The sequence below is a fragment of the Gopherus flavomarginatus genome, chromosome 6 (assembly GCF_025201925.1).
Source record: "Gopherus flavomarginatus isolate rGopFla2 chromosome 6, rGopFla2.mat.asm, whole genome shotgun sequence".
NCBI lineage: Eukaryota > Metazoa > Chordata > Testudines > Testudinidae > Gopherus > Gopherus flavomarginatus.
The window spans coordinates 34,629,379-34,648,290 of NC_066622.1; the positions used below are offsets into that span (position 1 = coordinate 34,629,379).

The 18,912-nt window shown below is 45.7% G+C and overlaps 1 protein-coding gene across 2 annotated transcripts in view; it reads left to right on the forward strand.

Moving 5' to 3' along the window:
• Positions 1 to 18,912, forward strand: part of FAM120A (family with sequence similarity 120A) — a 130,571-nt gene that overhangs the window by 70,589 nt on the left and 41,070 nt on the right. For both annotated transcript variants that reach the window (XM_050957741.1, XM_050957742.1), the window contains exon 11: positions 17,932 to 18,181. In XM_050957741.1, coding sequence (XP_050813698.1) covers positions 17,932 to 18,181 — 250 coding nt within the window. The remainder of the gene's footprint in view (positions 1 to 17,931; positions 18,182 to 18,912) is intronic.

Sequence of the window (18,912 nt, forward strand, 5' to 3'; positions counted from 1 at the left end):
GGGCACATCACAGCGTTCTCTTCCCTGGCTGCAGTCCTGCAAACCTGCCTTCAGCTTATTTGCAGCCTTCAGATGATAGCTTCTTTTTGCTGGGAACCAAGAGTTAGCTAATAAGTAGAATTTACTGTAATGTTAATAAGAACCTGCAGTTTCTGAAGAGCTTAGAATCTAAAAAGACAAAAATTAAAGGATAGAGGCAAGAGGTAAAACATACAAGCAAATTGCTCAGGGTTGTGACGGTTACATGCTAATTTCTTGTAGGTTTTTTCAATTTAAAGTATTATTTCTTTATTTTTTATTATGGTGGCCAGGGGTATGGCAAAATGGGATGAGTAAAGAAGATCAAGCCATTTTATCAGAAAGTGGAAGGTGAGAAGAAGAGGGAGGGAAGGGACAGAGATCAAGGAAACCACAGAGAGTTAGTTAAATTATATTTAAGGGGCTCTATACATTTAAAACATGCTGCATTCAAAAATGAACTGTTAAGAAGTATGGAAACAAACAGCTAAGACAGTGTGCATAAATTATTCATTACAATTACAGTTTATATATTAATTTAGTGGCTGTACTGATGCCTAAAAAATTGCCATCTTTGTTATACAAACCTTAACTGATCTACAATACTCATTGTTGAAATCTGTCAACATGAGCTTCACTCATTATATATATTGCATAGTCTAATATGTATGGTAGGTAATGTGTGTTTTTAAGAGTATGTAGCTGTCATGAGTTGGAGTTAGGTTTGTGAAATACACATGGCAAACTGTGTCAGTGTTGTCGTTGAATGTGCAAACTGTAGGGTAATGAATATTTTTATATAAACTAACTGACCACTGCCATACTTTTATATTGTGATGTTCTTTGTAGGTAATTATCAAAGTCATAAAAAAAAATTCTGTTAGAAGATGCAATTAGTGAACTTATATTTTTTTCAGAAGGCCAAACAAAACCAAGTGCTGTTCTTCAAGAATGGGTCTGTGTGCATGCATCCAAGGTTGGAATCTTTTGAATAGCAGCAGCTACTATGCTGTGCCTGTATCATGCATGTCCCTGTGCTCCCACTCACCCACGTGAGGGCATAAAGAGCAGAACAAGAACACCTGTACCAGTCCCTTATGACTTCTTGGCGTGATTGTTGCTGTGTGTAAGGATCTGGGGTCTAGAACCTGGGTCTGCAGAGCTTGGGACAGCTGATGTTCCCACAGTGCCACAAGGAGGCAATGCAGAGGCACAGCTGGGGAGCACTGGAGAATAGACACTACAGGAAGTACAGCCCAAGAGGCCTAGAATGACAAACCTTGCAGCCCTCTAATTGGCCAAGCACCCTATTTAAACCCAGGAGTTGCCCCAGAAAGTTGCCTGGGCAATGGCACAGATTTCAGCCTGCTGCAGTGCCAGACTTTGCTTGATCTCCGGTCTCCGATCTCAGCCTGACTGTGACCCTCATTCCTGCTTCCTGATTCTAGCCTGGTACTGCCTCTGATCTCCTGTCTCCGACTCCAGCCTGACTCTGATCCTGATTCCAGCTTGGAACTGCCTCTGATCTCCGACTCCAGCCTGACTCTGACCCTGATTCCAGCCTGGTATGGCCTTTGATCTCCAGTCTTCAACTCCAGCCTGACTCTTGCTTATGGGACCCGGCTCTTGCAATTCCTCCAACTCCTGCTCGGTGACTACCATCCCTAATGTGCAGACCTCAGCCCAGCTGTGACTGCTAGGCTAGACCGCCTGTCCCTGGTCCCTTACAGTATGGGTGCTCCACTTCAGGGCACATGTACCTTTTTTAGATTTTTGCCAGCAGTGTCTGATTGGTCCACACATGCAGCCCAATTATCCTTGTACCCCTTACTGAGGGTATATGGGGGCGGTGCCTCACCACTTAAGCTTGAAACAGGGCTTTAGTGTCCTGCAGTGTCCACTTTAGGTAGCTCGTTTATTTACATGGTAAATACTTAGATGAATAGGTAGTGTTAGTTTAGTGCTTAGGGTAGTGATTAGTTTTGTTTGTATAGTTAGTGTAAATAGCTTTAGAGAAAATTTTTTGGAACATAAGGTTTATTTCCCCCATGTCTTCTCAATTCTCTAGTCAGAATGGGGAATTTAATTTTCTAGGTTTACTGTTTTCTTAATGGGAATGCCTAAATCTCCTTGCTTTGTCATGTGATGTCTGCAGGGATGCTATTCCCTTGAATGACAGTCACATAAGTTTTCTCTATTGTTTAATAGAAGTTCATGTTCTTCTAAGTTTAATATTTGTAGATCATTTAGCAGGATAACTAAAAAGATCAGAGAAACCAAATTAGAAATGTTTCTCATAGATTCATCTGTGTGGGTCTGTTCAGTTCCAGAGCCTGACCCCATTTGTATAAGAGAATGCAGAAATTCAGAGTACCGTGCTGAGTTTCTGTGACCCCCAGGACCCATGCAACTGGTGAGACAGTGCAAGGAGATCTTATTGAAGTGATGTTATAACACCTTCTAAACATAGGAGCCGACCTCGATCACCTCAGAAAGAAGTGGACAATAAGAGGCTGAAATTGCCCGAGAGAGTCTCTGCTGTGGAGACTTCGTGCCCCGATAAAGACATTGCTGAGGCTCTAGGAGATTTCAGTACTGGTGCTTCGTTACTGATCAGGAAAATCACTACTTTAGCACCTAGTATTAAAAATCCGTCAGTGCACAGGCTGAGATGGTACTGACATTGAAGCCTGGCACTATTAGCTTAGTACTGAGTAAACTTTTAACAAAGAGTAGAGTCACTGCCTTTACTAAGCCTATGGTACTGAGTGTATTTGCAAGGTGGTACTGGCTGTGATCTCTCTAAATAAGTGTGCAGTGCTGATAAGGCTGTGGAGGACCATTTGGTACCATGTAAGTATATGGCTCCTCCGGTACCGACAGTGGCTCGTAGGGGAGTAGCTTGCAAGTTGCCTGTGCTGAGTTGATTTATGTTATCTAAAGACTTAGTAATTTCAGAAGAACCAGAGTCCTCTCTACTAGAAGAGGATATAGATGTTTTGGTGCTGGACACAAGATTATCTCCAGTACCATCTTACTCTGCATTACTCTCCAGGTCTAGAGTTCTGTCTCCAGTCACTCTACCATCTTTGGTTCTCTCATTTGAATCTGATGTTTATTGTTCATCAGATTCTTACCTGTGGGTGGAGAACTCACCAGATTACTGTTCCAGGGCTTCCTCCCCATAGTTCCACTTAGATAGGGATCTACAAGATCTAGACAGGACAGATAAATAATACCACCCTCAAACTACCTGGTAACAGTCACCTTGGGGTCCTCAGCCATATCCATATGGGGCACATCAGGCTGTTGTGGAACTCGTGAGATGATAAGGAGTATTATCTCAGAATAACCAAGGATTCTGAGAAAGTGAATCTGTGGAGGCAGCCAACTCTACCATAAGATCCTCTGCATCAGTCTCAGCCATTTGAGGAGGAACAACATACTGAAGAGGGAACTTTAGTACCAGTGAATATATCTTCCTTGCCTGATGAGGCTGTAATGCCTTCACCACCATTCTATGCTGGCAGTTCTAAGCAGTTTCAGAACTTGATGAAACAGTAACTGAATCACTACAGTTCCCCTTGGAAGAAATCCGAGAAGCGCCACACAATTTCATGGAGCTTCCACACTTCAGCCACATGGCGAGTAGGCCTGCCAATTAATGATGCCCTGCCGGAGCCAGCTCAGACAGTCTGGTAAACTCTAACTTTAGCTCCAACATGTAAAAGAGCTCACATGAAATATTATATACTATCACAAGGATCTGAGTACCTTTTTTTCCCAACCAGGACCTAATTGGTTAGTGATGATGTAGCAAATGAACGTAACCAACAGCTTTCTAAAATAACATCAGGCGAGGAAAAATCAAAATCATTTGGATCTCTTTTGTTGTAAGATCTAATTATCCACCAGTTTGCAATTCAGAGTAGCAAACTACCCTATCAGGCTCTTATGGCAAAATACAATGACATCCATTATAATAAGCTTGCTTACTTTATTGAGCAACTAACATAAGAGCATGAAACAATTTCAGTTCATCATCTCTGAGGGTCATCTTACAGCCAAGCCATCTCAACAGGTTGTTTTAGATGCAGCAGATATGGTGTCCTGATTCATGGCTACTGCAGTAGTCATGCTTCATGCATCTTGGTTCCATCCAAAAGAGGTCCAAACACTCTCATTTGGGTCACCAAAACTATCAGTGAGAGGACAGCTGAGTCACTTAGTTCACTTAATATTCCAGAGCGATCCTCTGTTCTCTTGGCTAACAGAAGAAAATATAACAGGCCTCAGTCATTTCAGAGTTTTGTTCTGCATAGATACTGTTTCAGCAAAGCCCATCTAAGCCAAGATTCCAGAACAGGAGACCTTGACCTCTGTAAACAAGACTACATAGCAGACTTCATCTGGCAAGTATTCATTTTGATATGCAGGTTGAGAGCTGCAAACCATGTTACCATTCAGATTCGAAGTTTGACTCTCCTCCTCCTCTTCTCCCGTTATTTAGAAATGGTCTGACCAGTCTGAGTGTTCTGGGAAAAGTTAACATCCAACAGGTGGATGTGGGAAGTTAAAACATCTGGTTACACTATTCACTTCCATTCTGTGCTAGCTCCTCACCCACCTTCCTTGCTGGTCTCTGTGACCCATGAACAGACTAAGCAGATTACAAGCACCCCAAAAGATACAGATCTAAAAAATTACTTATTTGGAATAAAGGACAATTCATCAGCATCACTGCAGCTATGAATTGTCAGTTACGAGGCCTTATTTCAAGATACAATTTGGGGTAATGTGGAAGTTTAGCTGTGAAGGTGAATATAAGACTCCAGAGCAGAATTTGAAAAGCATTATTGTGGAAGGTCAGCTAACAGCTAAAATGTTGCTAACAGGCAGCCATGGATGCATAGTACACTCTAGCTTGATCTGTGGCCACTTCTGTGACTATTTGCAGAGCTTTGTGTCCGCAAGCCTCTGGTGTTCCAAAAGAAGCTCAAAGCGCAACTGAGGATTTTCCCTTCAAGGGCACAGAATTATTTAGCACTTGTAGAGATGACAGTCCCTCAAAGATTCCAGGACCACATTCCACTCCGTGAGCACGTACCACAAACTGTAAGCCGGTAAGGTGCTGGGGCAAACTAGGCAGAAGACTTCTAACACCAATACAGATGATCTGAATATCTGCCCAGGAAGAAAAAGGGGTTCTTCTTCGAGTGCTTGCTCATATCCATTCCAGTTAGGTGTGCGCACGCCGCATGCACGTTCGTCGGAGATTTTTACCCTAGCAACACTCGGAGGGCCGGCAGGCAGGCGCCCCCTGGAGTGGTGCTTCCATGGCGCTCGATATATACCCCTGCCTGCCCATCCGCTCCTCAGTTCGTTCTTACCGCCCGTGTCGATCATTGGAACAGTGGAGCGCGGCTTAGCTGATCTCCACCTCCCTAGCTCTTCGCTCGTTTATATAGTTAGTGTGTACATAGTTAGTTTCTCCTTAGTTTTTGTTAACTTTTGTAGTATTAGTAGTTGTGTAAATAGTTAGAAGGTCGGGGGCTAGCCCCTTCTCCTCCCCTGGTACCGGGGCCCATGCCCGGTTCACCGGGTTTCAAGCCGTACCTCTCGCAGCCGATCTCGGCATGGTGATGCAAGGCACTGGTCGACCTCCAGGCACCGCGCTGGTCGCTGGTCGCAGGTCCCGGTCCCACTCCCGGTACCGCTACAACTCTCTGCGCCGTTCGTCGGTACCGCGCAGACAGGAGTCCAATGGACGCAGAGACCTGGTCCAAGGATCTTCGGCTCCTCTGTGGCCCTTGCGTCACCCACCCGTCTCATCCCATGCGGACAGTGCCTCCTATGGGGACTCGGATGCACATGCCCATGGCCAGGACCGCGGATCTCATCAGTGGTCCTTTTGGACACCTTGGGCATATCATCAAGCCCAAGGCGAACCGACTGGCCCATCACACTCAGGTCACTCAGAGTACTGTGTGCCCGAGGCCACCGTCAGCCGGCCTCTCCCCGCTGACAGAGGAAACCAGTGTGTACGCACCGGAACCGCATGACCTTCCGGAGACGGAGGTCCCCCTGGACCAGGCGTCAGTGCAGGACCCACTCGTCCCAGGGCTGTCATCCTCCTCTTCCCTGGACGAGGCAGTAGTGGGGACGTCATCATCGGGACCACCTCTGATTGATCTCCGGTCACACCAGGACCTTCTGCGGCGTGTCGCCCAGAATATCAACCTGCCGGTAGAGGAGGTTCCAGAGGTGGAGGACCCGGTGATTAGCATCTTGTCCACAGAGACACCTACCAGAGTGGCTCTCCCATTCATCCGTTCGATCCAGGCTAGAGCAGACACCATCTGGCAGTCCCCGGCTTCCATCCCACCCACAGACAAGGGGGTCGAACGGAAGTACATGGTGCCTTCCAAGGGGTATGAGTACCTCTACGGGCACCCCGCTCCCTGTTCCTTGGTGGTACAGTCCATCAACGAACAGGAGCATCACAGCCAACAAGCCCCTGCGCCTAAATCTAGGGAGGCCCGGTGCATGGATTTGTTGGGGCCAAAGATCTATTCTGCGGGAAGTCTCCAGCTCCGCATAGCGAACCAACAGGCCCTCCTCAGCAGATACAGTTACAATACCTGGGAGGCTGTCGGGAAGTTTACCGAGTTGGTTCCACAGGATTCCCGCCAGGAATTTGTAGCACTCCAGGAGGAGGGAAAGAGGGTTGCGAGGACCTCCTTACAAGCCTCGTTAGATTCCGCCAATTCGGCAGCCAGAATGGTCGCTTCGGGCATAGCCATGCGCTGTATATCATGGTTGCAAGTGTCTGGCCTGCTACCTGAATTGCAACATACGGTGCAAGACTTGCCTTTTGATGGTCAGGGGTTGTTTTCACAAAAGACGGACCCTAGACTGCAGAGCCTCAAGGACAATAGAGTGATTATAAGTTCGTTGGGAATGCATACCCCCGAGACTCAAAGACGGTCCTTCCGCTCCCAACTGCAGCACCCTTACCCCCCGCCTCGGCCACGGCAAGACTTTGCCAGAAGATGAGGTCGCACTAATCGCAGACATCAGTCTGGACTGCAAGGGGGCAGCAATTCCGGTCCCACCAAACCAACGCAGGGACCCAAACCAAACTTTTGAGGGTGCGCCCGAGAGCAGTGTACCAATTGCCTCCCCGGATCCCTTTCAGTTCTACAACCGCCTTTCCCCGTTCCTTCCGGCGTGGTCCCAGTTGACGTCAGATCGTTGGGTCCTACGCGTGGTGGAGCTTGGATACCGTCTTCAGTTTGTTTCACCCCCTCTCTACCTCCCCCCCTCTTCGTCTCTTTTCAGGGACCTCTCTTACGAGCAACTCCTCATCCAGGAGGTCCACAGGCTCCTCTCAATCGGAGCTATAGAGGAGGTTCCGGCGGAGTTAAGGGGCAAGGGGTTTTATTCCCGTTATTTCCTCATTCCCAAGGCGAAAGGGGGCCTCCGGCCTATCCTAGACCTGCGAGGACTGAACAGATTCATTCCGCATGGTATCCCTGGGAACCATTATTCCTTCCCTGGATCCCAGAGATTGGTACGCCGCTCTCGATACGCAGGATGCATATTTCCACATAGCAATTTATCCCCCTCGCAGGAGGTATCTGCGCTTTGTGGTAAACCATCGGCACTACCAGTTTACTGTCCTCCCCTTTGGCCTCTCTTCGGCCCCTCGCATCTTTACGAAGTGTATGGCGGTTCTCGCTGCTTCTCTACGCCGTTGTCGGATACACATCTTCCCCTACCTCGACGACTGGCTTATCCGAGGGGTCTCCGAGGCACAAGTCATCAGCCATGGGGCCATTATCAAGGACCTCTTTCTGCGTCTAGGCCTGATCATCAACTTAGACAAGTCCACTCTGGTGCCTACGCAGAGGATAGAGTTTATCGGGGCAATGCTGGACTCCAGCCTTGCAACGGCCAGTTTACCCCTCCATCGGTTTCAGGCCATAGTCTCACTTGTTCAAAGTCTTCAGCGTTTTCCAACAACCTCTGCCCGCACTTGCCTTGGTCTCCTCGGTCACATGGCTGCGTGCACGTTCGTCACAAAGCACGCCAGACTGCGAATGCGTCCTCTCCAAATCTGGCTTGCCTCCGTCTATCGGCCGCGCAGAGACGCCATAGACCTCATTCTGAGAATTCCACCAAGCGTTCTCGGCTCCCTCGACTGGTGGCGAACGTCCTCCCGAGTGTGTGAAGGATGACCGTTCCATCCTCCCCAGCCCTCCCCGTCCCTAACAACGGACGCGTCCTCCCTGGGCTGGGGCGCTCACCTAGGGAGCCTGCGCACCCAAGACCTTTGGTCGTCCCAGGAGTTGACACTTCACATTAACGTCCGGGAGCTGAGAGTGGTCCGGCTGGCGTGCCAAGCGTTTCAGCGCCATCTACAGGGCCGTTGTGTTGCAGTCTTCACGGACAACACAATGGCCATGTATTATATAAACAAACAGGGAGGGACGTGGTCTTCCCCCTTGTGTCAGGAAGCGATCCAGCTGTGGGACTTCTGCGTAGCCCACTCCGTAGACCTTGTGGCCTCCTTCCTCCCAGGAGTCCGGAACACACTCGCAGATCATCTGAGCAGGTCCTTCCTGACGCACGAGTGGTCTATCCGTCCGGACATTCTCCATTCAGTTTTCCGGAGGTGGGACTTTCCCCAAATAGACCTCTTTGCCTCCAGGGAGAACAGGAAATGCCAGATGTTCTGCTCCTTGCAAGGTCGCTCCCTGGGCTCCCTGTCGGACGCGTTCCTCCTTCCATGGACAGACCACTTCTGTTATGCCTTCCCACCGTTTCCTCTCATCCACCGAGTTTTGCTCAAAATGCGCAGGGACAAAGCCCGCCTGATTCTGATCATTCTGGCTTGGCCGAGGCAGCATTGGTACACCATGCTGCTCGACCTGTCTCTGTCAGACCCGATTCCCCTGCCTCTCTGCCCGGACCTGATCACGCAGGACTTCGGCAGGCTACACCACCCGGACCTGCAGTCCCTTCATCTGACTGCATGGCTGCGGGCTGGTTAAGCCAATCAGAGCTGCGTTGTTCCGCCGCAGTGCAACAAGTGCTGCTGGGAAGCAGAAAGCCCTCCACGCGATCAACATACCTTGCAAAATGGAAGCGCTTCTGTCACTGGTGCGCTCAGCAGGACCTTTTTCCGCAGTCTGTACCAGTCCCCACCATCTTGGACTATTTATGGTCTCTCAAAGAGCAAGGTCTAGCGATCTCTTCGCTAAGAGTGCACCTTGCAGCTATTTCCACCTTCCATCCTGGGGAGGCTGGCAGTTCCGTCTTTTCCCATCCTATGGTTTCCAGATTCCTCAAGGGCTTGGAGCGACTCTGTCCCCAGGTCAGACAACCAGCCCCTACCTGGGACCTGAACCTCGTCTTGACCAGGCTCATGGGGCCCCCCTTTGAGCCTTTAGCCACATGCTTGCTGCTGTACCTGTCCTGGAAGACAGCATTCCTAGTTACTGTCACCTTGGCTAGATGAGTCTCGGAACTTAGAGCTTTGACTGTGGATCCTCCGTATACGGTGTTCCATAAGGAGAAGGTACTGCTGCGACCACACCCGGCGTTCCTCCCTAAGGTCGTCTCCTCCTTTCACGTCAATCAGGACATCTTCCTGCCAGTCTTTTTTCCAAAACCACACTCATCGCTACGGGAACAGCAGCTGCATACTTCAGATATCCACAGGGCTCTTGCGTTTTACATCGAGAGGACCAAAGTCTTCCGACGTTTACCTCAGCTATTTGTAGTGGTGGCAGAACGCATGAAGGGCATGGCAGTCTCTTCCCAGCTGATTGCTTCTTGGGTGACATCCTGTATTCAGACATGCTATGACTTGGCTCTTGTTCCGACTGGCCATCTTACCGCCCATTCTACTCGGGCTCAAGCCTCATCTGCCGCGTTTTTGGCCCATGTTCCCATACAGGAAATCTGCCGCGCGGCTACCTGGTCTTCCGTCCACACCTTTGCATCGCACTATGCATTGGTCCAACAGGCTAGAGACGATGCCGCCTTCGGCTCAGCAGTTTTACATTCCGCAACGTCTCGCTCCGACCCCACCGCCTAGGTAAGGCTTGGGAATCACCTAACTGGAATGGATATGAGCAAACACTCGAAGAGGAAAAGACGGTTACTCACCTTTGTAACTGTTGTTCTTCGAGATGTGTTGCTCATATCCATTCCACACCTGCCCTCCTTCCCCACTGTCGGAGTAGCCGGCAAGAAGGAACTGAGGAGCGGATGGGCCTGCAGGGGTATATATGGAGCGCCATGGAGGCGCCACTCCAGGGGGCGCCTGCCGGCCCTCCGAGTGTTGCTAGGGTAAAAACCTCCGAATGTGCACGTGGTGTGCGCACACCTAAGTGGAATGGATATGAGCAACACATCTCGAAGAACAACAGTTACAAAGGTGAATAACTGTCTTTTTTGTATGCCACCTTGCTTTCTTCCATCAAGCATGGTCTATGAGGACAGACAGGTGAGTCCTGGAAGTATCATCCATGCCTATCTCATCCAATTTTGGTCCTCACCCCCTGCTGACCCCATTCTCTGCTCCTCTTCAGGTCCTTTCTCATGAAAATCAGCTCAAATAAGTGGCTTACCTACTTTGCCTAGGAACCATAGAAGAGATCCCCTCTGGAATATAGGGGAAGAGGCTTCTAATCCTGATATATTCTTATTCCAAAGGAAAAAGGGGATTTTGTCCTATTCTAGATATGAGAAGACTGAACAAATATATATGCCATCTCAGATTCAGGATGGTAACTCTAGCCTCCATCATCCTTGACCTTCAGGCTCAAGATTGTTTCATGGCTGTCTACAAGATGCATACTTCCATATCAACATCCAGCCTACCTGTAGAAAGTACCTGCAATTCACAGTGGGGTACAGTCAGTACCAATACAAAGTGATACCATTCAGTCTCTCCACAGAACCAAGAATGTTTACAAAATGTCTGTCTGTGGTGGTGACGTATCTGAAGTGATGTCATTCACTTTTATCCCAATTTAGATGATTGATCAAAGGCAGATCTCATCAGGAAGTTGCTACAACCTTAACATATGTTTCTCACCTATGCGAACTGCTGAGATTCATGGTGAATTATGGGAAATCATCTTTGACTCATCACAGATAATAGAATTTATAGGAAAACATGCGAACATAAAAATGGCCAATGATCCATCTAACCCAGTATTCTGTCTTTGACGGTGGCTGTTGCCAGATGCTTCATAGGGAATGAACAGAACAGGGCAATTTATCAAGCGATCTATCCCCCATTGTCTAGTCCCAGCTTCTGGCAGAGATTTAGGGACATCCAGAACATGGGGTTGTGTCCCTGACCATCTTGGCTAATAGCCATTGATGGACCTATCCTCCATAAACTTACCTAATTCTTTTTTGAATTGAGTTATACTTTTGACATTCACAACATCCTCTGGCAATAAGTTCCACAGATTGACTGTGCATTGTGTGAAGAAGTATTCCTTATGTTTGGTTTTCAAACCTGCTGCCATTGGGTGACTGCTGGTTCTGGTGTTGTGAAGGGATAAATAACACTTCCTTATTCACATTCTCCACCCTTCATGATTTTATAGACCTATTCTCCCCCCTTGATCATCTCTTTTTTTTTCTTTTAAATGAACAATCCCAGTCTTTTTAAACTCTCCTCATATGAAAGCTGTTCCATGCCTCTAACCATTTTTGTTGCCCTTCTCTGAATTTTTTCCAATTCTAATTTATCTTTTTGAGATGGGGTGACCAGAACTGTATGCACTATTCAAGGTGTGGGCATGCCATGGATTTATATAGCAGCCCTAATCAACTCCAAATTAGCAAAAGCATATCTTTCTGAAGAAGGATTTTTCTCTTCATACAGTAATCACTGGTATCAGATCTAATCCAGCAACTACAGTAAGAAATTACCTCAAGCTTCTAGGCCACATGTTTGCTTGCACACATGATGCCCCTAGCCAGACTTCACCCTGTGTCCGTTACAAGTCTGGTTAAGGTCAAGGCATTGTGACAGTCAGGCTGGAAGGCTGCAAGAGAATGCTAGAAGGCAGATACACTAGTCCCAGAATGTTAAAGGCCCTCTTCCCTAGTTGCTGAGAAGCGGTTACCTCAGGTCAATGAGGGACACCTGTTTCCAATTAAGGCCTGCCTGAGGCCTTTAAAAACCCCTCCTCTGGTGAGAGAAATGGGGGAAGAGAGAGAGACACTGCTGCCAGGCTAATGGCAGTTGGGAAATAAGCTTCTTGAGGGTGGACTCCTTCCCACAAGGGAAGCTGCCAAACCTGAGGCCTGCTGGGGGAAGGACTGACACCCCAGGGCGATACCCTGCACCCGGGAGGAGGCAGAGAAAGGTACCCCACTGGGTTTTCTTTGTTTATGAGACTATTTTCCTTCTTGTTTGGTGGAAGATCAATCCTCTAGGCCAACCTTCAGGCTTACCCTTAAAGTACGACCAAGGGAGCACAGAAGGGGGAAGGCGAACCCTGCCACGAGTGGGGCTGATTACCCCAGGCCTGCCATTGCCAGAGGGGGAAGCACTAAATTTGGTGAGACGAAGGAATTGCATTGCCACAGCATATAGTGAGCATGCAAATGGTGGTCCCAGTGTGTATCCTATCAGCTCTAAACTGGTGGGTAGACCACAAGAATGTTCAGAGCCCTCTTCTCCATATCTCCCCTTGAAAGATATTGGTCACAGATGCATCAAGTACAGGTTGGGGCGAACATCTGGACTGTGTCCATAAACAAGGGACTTGGTCTCAAAAGGACTCTTCTACTGAACACAAATTCTTGCCCACAACATATCTGCAGTGTACTGTATGAACAATCAAGGAGGTGCCTTCTTATCACCCCATATCAAGAGTCAATGAAGTTATAGATAGTGTTTATGAACATGGGATATCCTGTCACTTTTCATCTTCCAAGAGCCAGCAGCAACCTAAAATACTTCCTAAACAAGCAATCCATCTCCAGCCACAAATGGTCTCTGAACAGCTCCATCCTTAAACCAGTATAATGGGAAATTCTATTATAGACTTGTTTGCCACTGAAGACCATATGATGAAATGCCCAACCTTTTATTCTAGGGAGGCACGAGCCCTCAATCATTGCAAGACACCTTCTTCATAGAGTGGGATGAAGGTCTCATATATGCAGTTGTGCCGATTTTCTTGATTCCAGGAGCGATGTGCAAAATCAAACAGGCTGCAGGCATACTGTTACGGATATCTTCAGGACAGTTCTAGCTAACATAGCTCCTTAAAATGTCTGTCTAGGCTTCTGTACTACTGCAAGACAGTCCATTCATATCACAGAAACAAGGTGAGGTACTTCATGCATGCCCAAAATCACAATATTTGATAGAATGGATGTTGGTCACCTGAGTGCAACCAATAGAAGCTGTGCGCTACAAGTACAAGAGATTCTGCTGCAAAGTAGAAGGCTCTTCACAAGGAAGACTTACTCCTTTAAATGAAAAGATTTGCAATTTGGGCAGCCAAGCACAATCTCAACCCACTGAAGGCGTCTGTACCAAAAATCCTCAATTATATTTTATATTTGAAACACCTTGGACACTCTCTTCTATCAAAGTCCACCTGGATGCAGTCTTGCCACACTAGCCTCCAGTACAGTCATGCTCAGTTTTTTTCTCACCCTCTGGGATCCAGATTTCTAAAGATGTTACTGCATAATTACCAACCAGTCAACAGAATGCCCTCCAAGGTGGGATCTTAATGTTATTCTTACAAATCACATAGAGCCCCCCTTTGAACCTCTTTCTGAATGCTCTTTATATCACCTTACTCTGAAGACAGCCTTTTTAGTCACCATTACATCAGTGAGAAGGGTCAGCAAATCCCAAGCTCTCATGGCTGACCCCCCTTACACCACATTCCACGGAGATAAGTTTTGGCTGGCAAAAAATAACTTAGATGGACACTGTCTATTCAGTATAAAAAGGATAAGTACATGTGCCTCTGAATCTTCTTTAAAGTTTTTATTGTTTTTCACTCATGCTTTCCTTTAACATTTTTTCTCTCCTCTTTCGCTGTGTGAAAGACACACACGAAGGAAATCTTGATTATGGTTAAACAATATACAGAAAGTGAACAAACTGGGGAAAAAATAGATTTTTTTTCCCCCAATAGCCTTCATTTACAGTAATGGGAAGTTTGGCATGGGGAAGTAGAGGGCTTTTTTGTGTTTTTGTTTTGTTTTTTTTGACACAAGTATTTTTTAGTTGACTGTGTCCTTCTAAAAAAACTGAGAAATGTATTTTTCCTTTGCAGTAAATAGTAACATTTATTGTTGAGCTGATGCAGAGAAAAGCATGAATTTTTTTCAGGAAGAAGCAACCTGTTGAACAAACAAAATCTTCTTGGAAATTAGGATGAAAAATTATATGTAGCTATTTTCCTCCTGGCAACTAACTTAAATTTGTTCGTATGGAATTTCCAATTATAGTGACTAATTCATCCAACATTAAATTTACCAAGATGATAGTATTGCCTGTTTATCCGTTGAGTAAGGGTAGAGTTACACTGCAATCATTTAGTCTTCTGCCAAGATGTTTCTTCATTGTTCGGACCTAAACAAAGCTGCTTTGTACTTTACAGATTTGATTTCAGAATGCCCTTGGGCTTCTCTGTAGGGCAAGGTCTTAAGTCCCACCAGTTCTTCCCATTGGATACCAGCTTACGTCTAATTATACATAAGAACTTAAGCTTTCTTGCATATATGAAGTGGAATGAGACCACAGCTTATCTTCTGTTGGTGAAAAAAATTAGATGGAGGAAGCTATAATCTGAATTTCAGCCATTATTTTCTTCCTTTTGTGCAAAGGAGTCAAGTTTCATAATTGCAATGTCCACTACAGCACTGAGATCATACAGTTAGAAAGTACCCAAAAATACTCAGTCCTGGCCTTGTGCATATACTGAACAAGAATGGTAGCAAGATGGAACCCTGCCCAGGAACATCCTTAGGATTGATGATACAAATACAGTCTTCTGGGGCTTCAGCCCACAAAAAACAAAGCTGCTCAAGGAGCCCCATCCCACTCTCACATGGAAATAACTTCAGGCAAGTCAATAGTACTTCATGTTCACTGGAACTGAAGGCAGCTGATAAATCTAATATCAGCATAGACATCTGATCACTGCCCATTGCTGGGATGAGATTGTTGTCCAATGTAACAAGGGTGGTTTCTATGCAGTATCCAGATCTGTAACCAGAGTGACGGGGGCTAGGGAGATCTAAGGCTTCTAGTTATTGTGATTCTTTTTTATTTTTTTATTATTTTTTTTTTATTATTTTTTTTCTTCTCAGTTGCCAATTGTGGCAACTTGAGCAGCTGTGCATTCATGTTATATGGTATTCTCTGAGAGAGAGATTTTATATATAACATATATTGCACACACATGTGCATGGATATATAATGCTTCAAGTTTGTGTCAGTGTCTATCACTGTAGGTGTGTATGGCAGGGAGTAAAGCTGGCTTCTATTTCCACTCAAAGGGGACATAGACTCACATGAGAAGACTGATCTTATAGATAGTGCTTAAACTGAGGGAGCTCATGAAACATCACTCTTCCAAAGACAAAGGCCCTAACCAATCAAGGATCAGTACTAATATGACACTGATACTCCTGACAGAGTTGAGTAAGGGCCCAAGATAAGCCCTGGAGGCATGTTCCTAGTACTGAAGAAGTGACTAGAACTGGAACCAGCTCCATATTTCCCCATGGCACCATCTTCCGAAGAAGAGAAATACTTGTCACCATCACCGACATTCCTTGACAACGTCAAGCAGAGATCCATCTCCTATGCCATTGGAGAATGACCTCCAAGGAGACCATAAGGGCTTCAGATCACTGACCAAAAAGGTCTGAAAGTGGGACTGGGTTGAACAGTCTGAACCACATCAGCATCTGTATGGTATTTCAGCTTGGCCATATTGGCATTACTGAGGTAATTCATCCTGCATGTCAGATAAATTACCCTCTTGTGCTTCTGGCAGGAGGAGGACATCCCACTCTCTGGCACTATCATTGGTTAGTCATCCACACTGGAAACACATGTGGGGCTGCAGGAGATGACACGGGGGCTACCACAATGATCCCTGTCTCCTTCCAAGGAAACATTCTTATCTCTGGATGAAGCAGTGACCCCAACCTAGCCCCCACTCTCGTGATCAGTGACTTTAAAGCCTTCCAGGATTTCTAGTCCAGAATTGTGGAGACCTTCAATATTGAGACCAAATTCATAAAAGAAAAGTCTCAAGTTTTTTGTTATTTTCAGTGTGACAGCACTGGCTAGGTTCACCCTCCTACTCATTAGCGAGTGGATAGAGGAACTGGAAGGACTATGGTAGATCCTGGCCATTTCTCCGCTCACTTGGAAGTTGAAAGGAAAGAAGTATTACGTGCCCTAGAAGGGCTTAGTGTTTCTACGCCCACCCAAACACAAGTACAAGAAAAACTGAAGTTCACTAAACATATTCATATGGACAAGGATCCTAAGAAATTAGACCTTTTTGGATGCAAGGCACATTCATCAGCCTCACTGCAGCTTTGAGTAGGGAACTACCAGGCATTATTCACTAAATACAGTTGCTTCACATGTGAGAGGGTCACTTCTTTTCTTTCAAAAAACCTACAGGAATACAGTGATGAAATGAAGGAGATCATTAAGGAGGTCCAGATGGACACAAGGACAATGCTGCAGGCAGCCATGGTCACATCTGATACATCTGCAAGGTCATTGGCCATGGCTGTCACAATCAGATGAGCCTTGTAGCTCTCGACATCGAGCATACCAAGTACAGTTCAGTATAGAGGACCTATCCTTTCAGAAGATGGAGCTCTTCAATCAAAGGACAGACAAAGTACTCTATTTCCTCAAGAACTCAAGGGTCACACTATGGTATGTCGGAATTTACACACTGTCTCCCTACAAAAAGCCATACAAGTACCCACCAGCAAAGGCAGAGGATGTTTTCCTACCCCCAGGGCAGACAGCCCACAAAGCAAAACCCAGGTATTGTAGGGGGATGCCAGTTTTCTCTCTCCTTAACCAAACCAGTGTCTTCGCAGAGAACAGATTTGACAGGAGAGTGAAGAGTTACATCAGTTTGTCATATCACAGCTGATTTGAAGCCTGCCCCCATGTCCAAGGACCCCTTTCCACCAGGCCTGTGTGGTTATCACAGCTGTCAAATGAACATTAGATATCACTGCCCAAGGCTTCCTTTTACATTTCCACTCCCTATGCACCCCTCCTTTCCAGTCCTCCTCTTTTGTTTTGTAAAGCTCTGCCACCTGTTCATCATCATTAGCTGCACAAAAATAAAGCAGGGATGAAAGTAGCCGATCCTTAGGAAGTATTTTGTATTTATGTGCTGTTTTGGGAAATATTCTTCATTTTACATACCTCCAACTCTTTAATCAAACATGTAAAACCTAATTAGGAGAATATCTGTGTAAAAAGAGAAATTAAGTAACTTATCTTCCATTGTGCCATTATGATAGAGAAAAATAATTTGGATAATAAACTAATTAGGTTAAAAACAAGTTGACAGTAATATTCTTACAATATATTTGTGTTTTTTATGAAAACTTTTGCATATTAGAGAATGTGTTGAAGTGAGTGCATATGAAAGAAATAATCCTTCAGGACCTTGCTGGTTGGCTACTAGTCATGCAAATTAGCATACATGGTACAGAATCAGTACAGCCAATATAGCATCTAAATGCCACCTGGGTTAAAATGACCTATTGATTTAAATGGGGAGGCTATCTGTATATGAAGTTTAAAATATACAAGTCTTTTAATTTTTTTTCCAATTTGTTTTTGTTCTGCAGTTTCACCAGTGATAATTAAAGAATGGGCTGCTTACAAAGGAAAATCTCCCCAGACCCCTGAGCTGGTGGAAGCGCTTGCATTCAGGGAATGGACCTGTCCCAATCTGAAGAAGCTGTGGCTCGGAAAAGCAGTAGAGGACAAGAACCGAAGAATGAGAGCATTTTTGGCCTGTATGAGATCAGATACACCAGCAATGCTCAATCCAGCTAATGTGCCCACTCATCTTATGGTGCTCTGTTGTGTATTAAGGTGAGGGTTTATCACAAGTTAAAATAGCATAAAAGAAATGTTACTACGTTGTATAATATATTGCTCTAGCAAGTCTTTCTCTAATCCTGCATTAAACTGTGACTTTGAAAATTAATAATTCATATTGCAAGTATTTTTGGAAGAAATGACTTCCTCACTTCTATGATTCTTAAAAGTGTGCTAGCTACTTGTCAGTTTTTCTGCTAATTCCATAGGGAGTTGAAAGAAGAAAAAATGGCTGTTTTCTCATAGTTTCTTGTTATATTTAAGGCCTCTAAGTAGCCAGACACAAACATTGCTTTTTGGGTCACAGAAACTGGCACTGTACGTTCTGAAAAAAACCCCAAATGGTGCTGCAGAAAATAATTGCTTAGTGGCTTTATGGGTTTGGAAAGCTCATGTAAATGATTTCCCATTTACCAGGTACTAGGATTCGCTGTATTAGGCTTGCTGGTCCCCTTACTTGTTTTGACAGGCCCACATGACGTGTGCAGAATTAAGAAGGAAGAGACTAGCCTTCAATTTTGGAGCTGAATTAGGAATGAGCACTCCTATACCTTTGGCGGGGAGGGGGCGGGAATCCATAGTCACCTAGTAAGACCCAGCTCTTGCTTCTTAATCTGGCAGGACCCAAAATCTCAAGCTGAAAGGTGAGATTTATACGAATGGAAGAGAGATTTTAGGTATATTTTTGAGATGATAAATGTAAGTTTGCCTCCAATTTAATATTA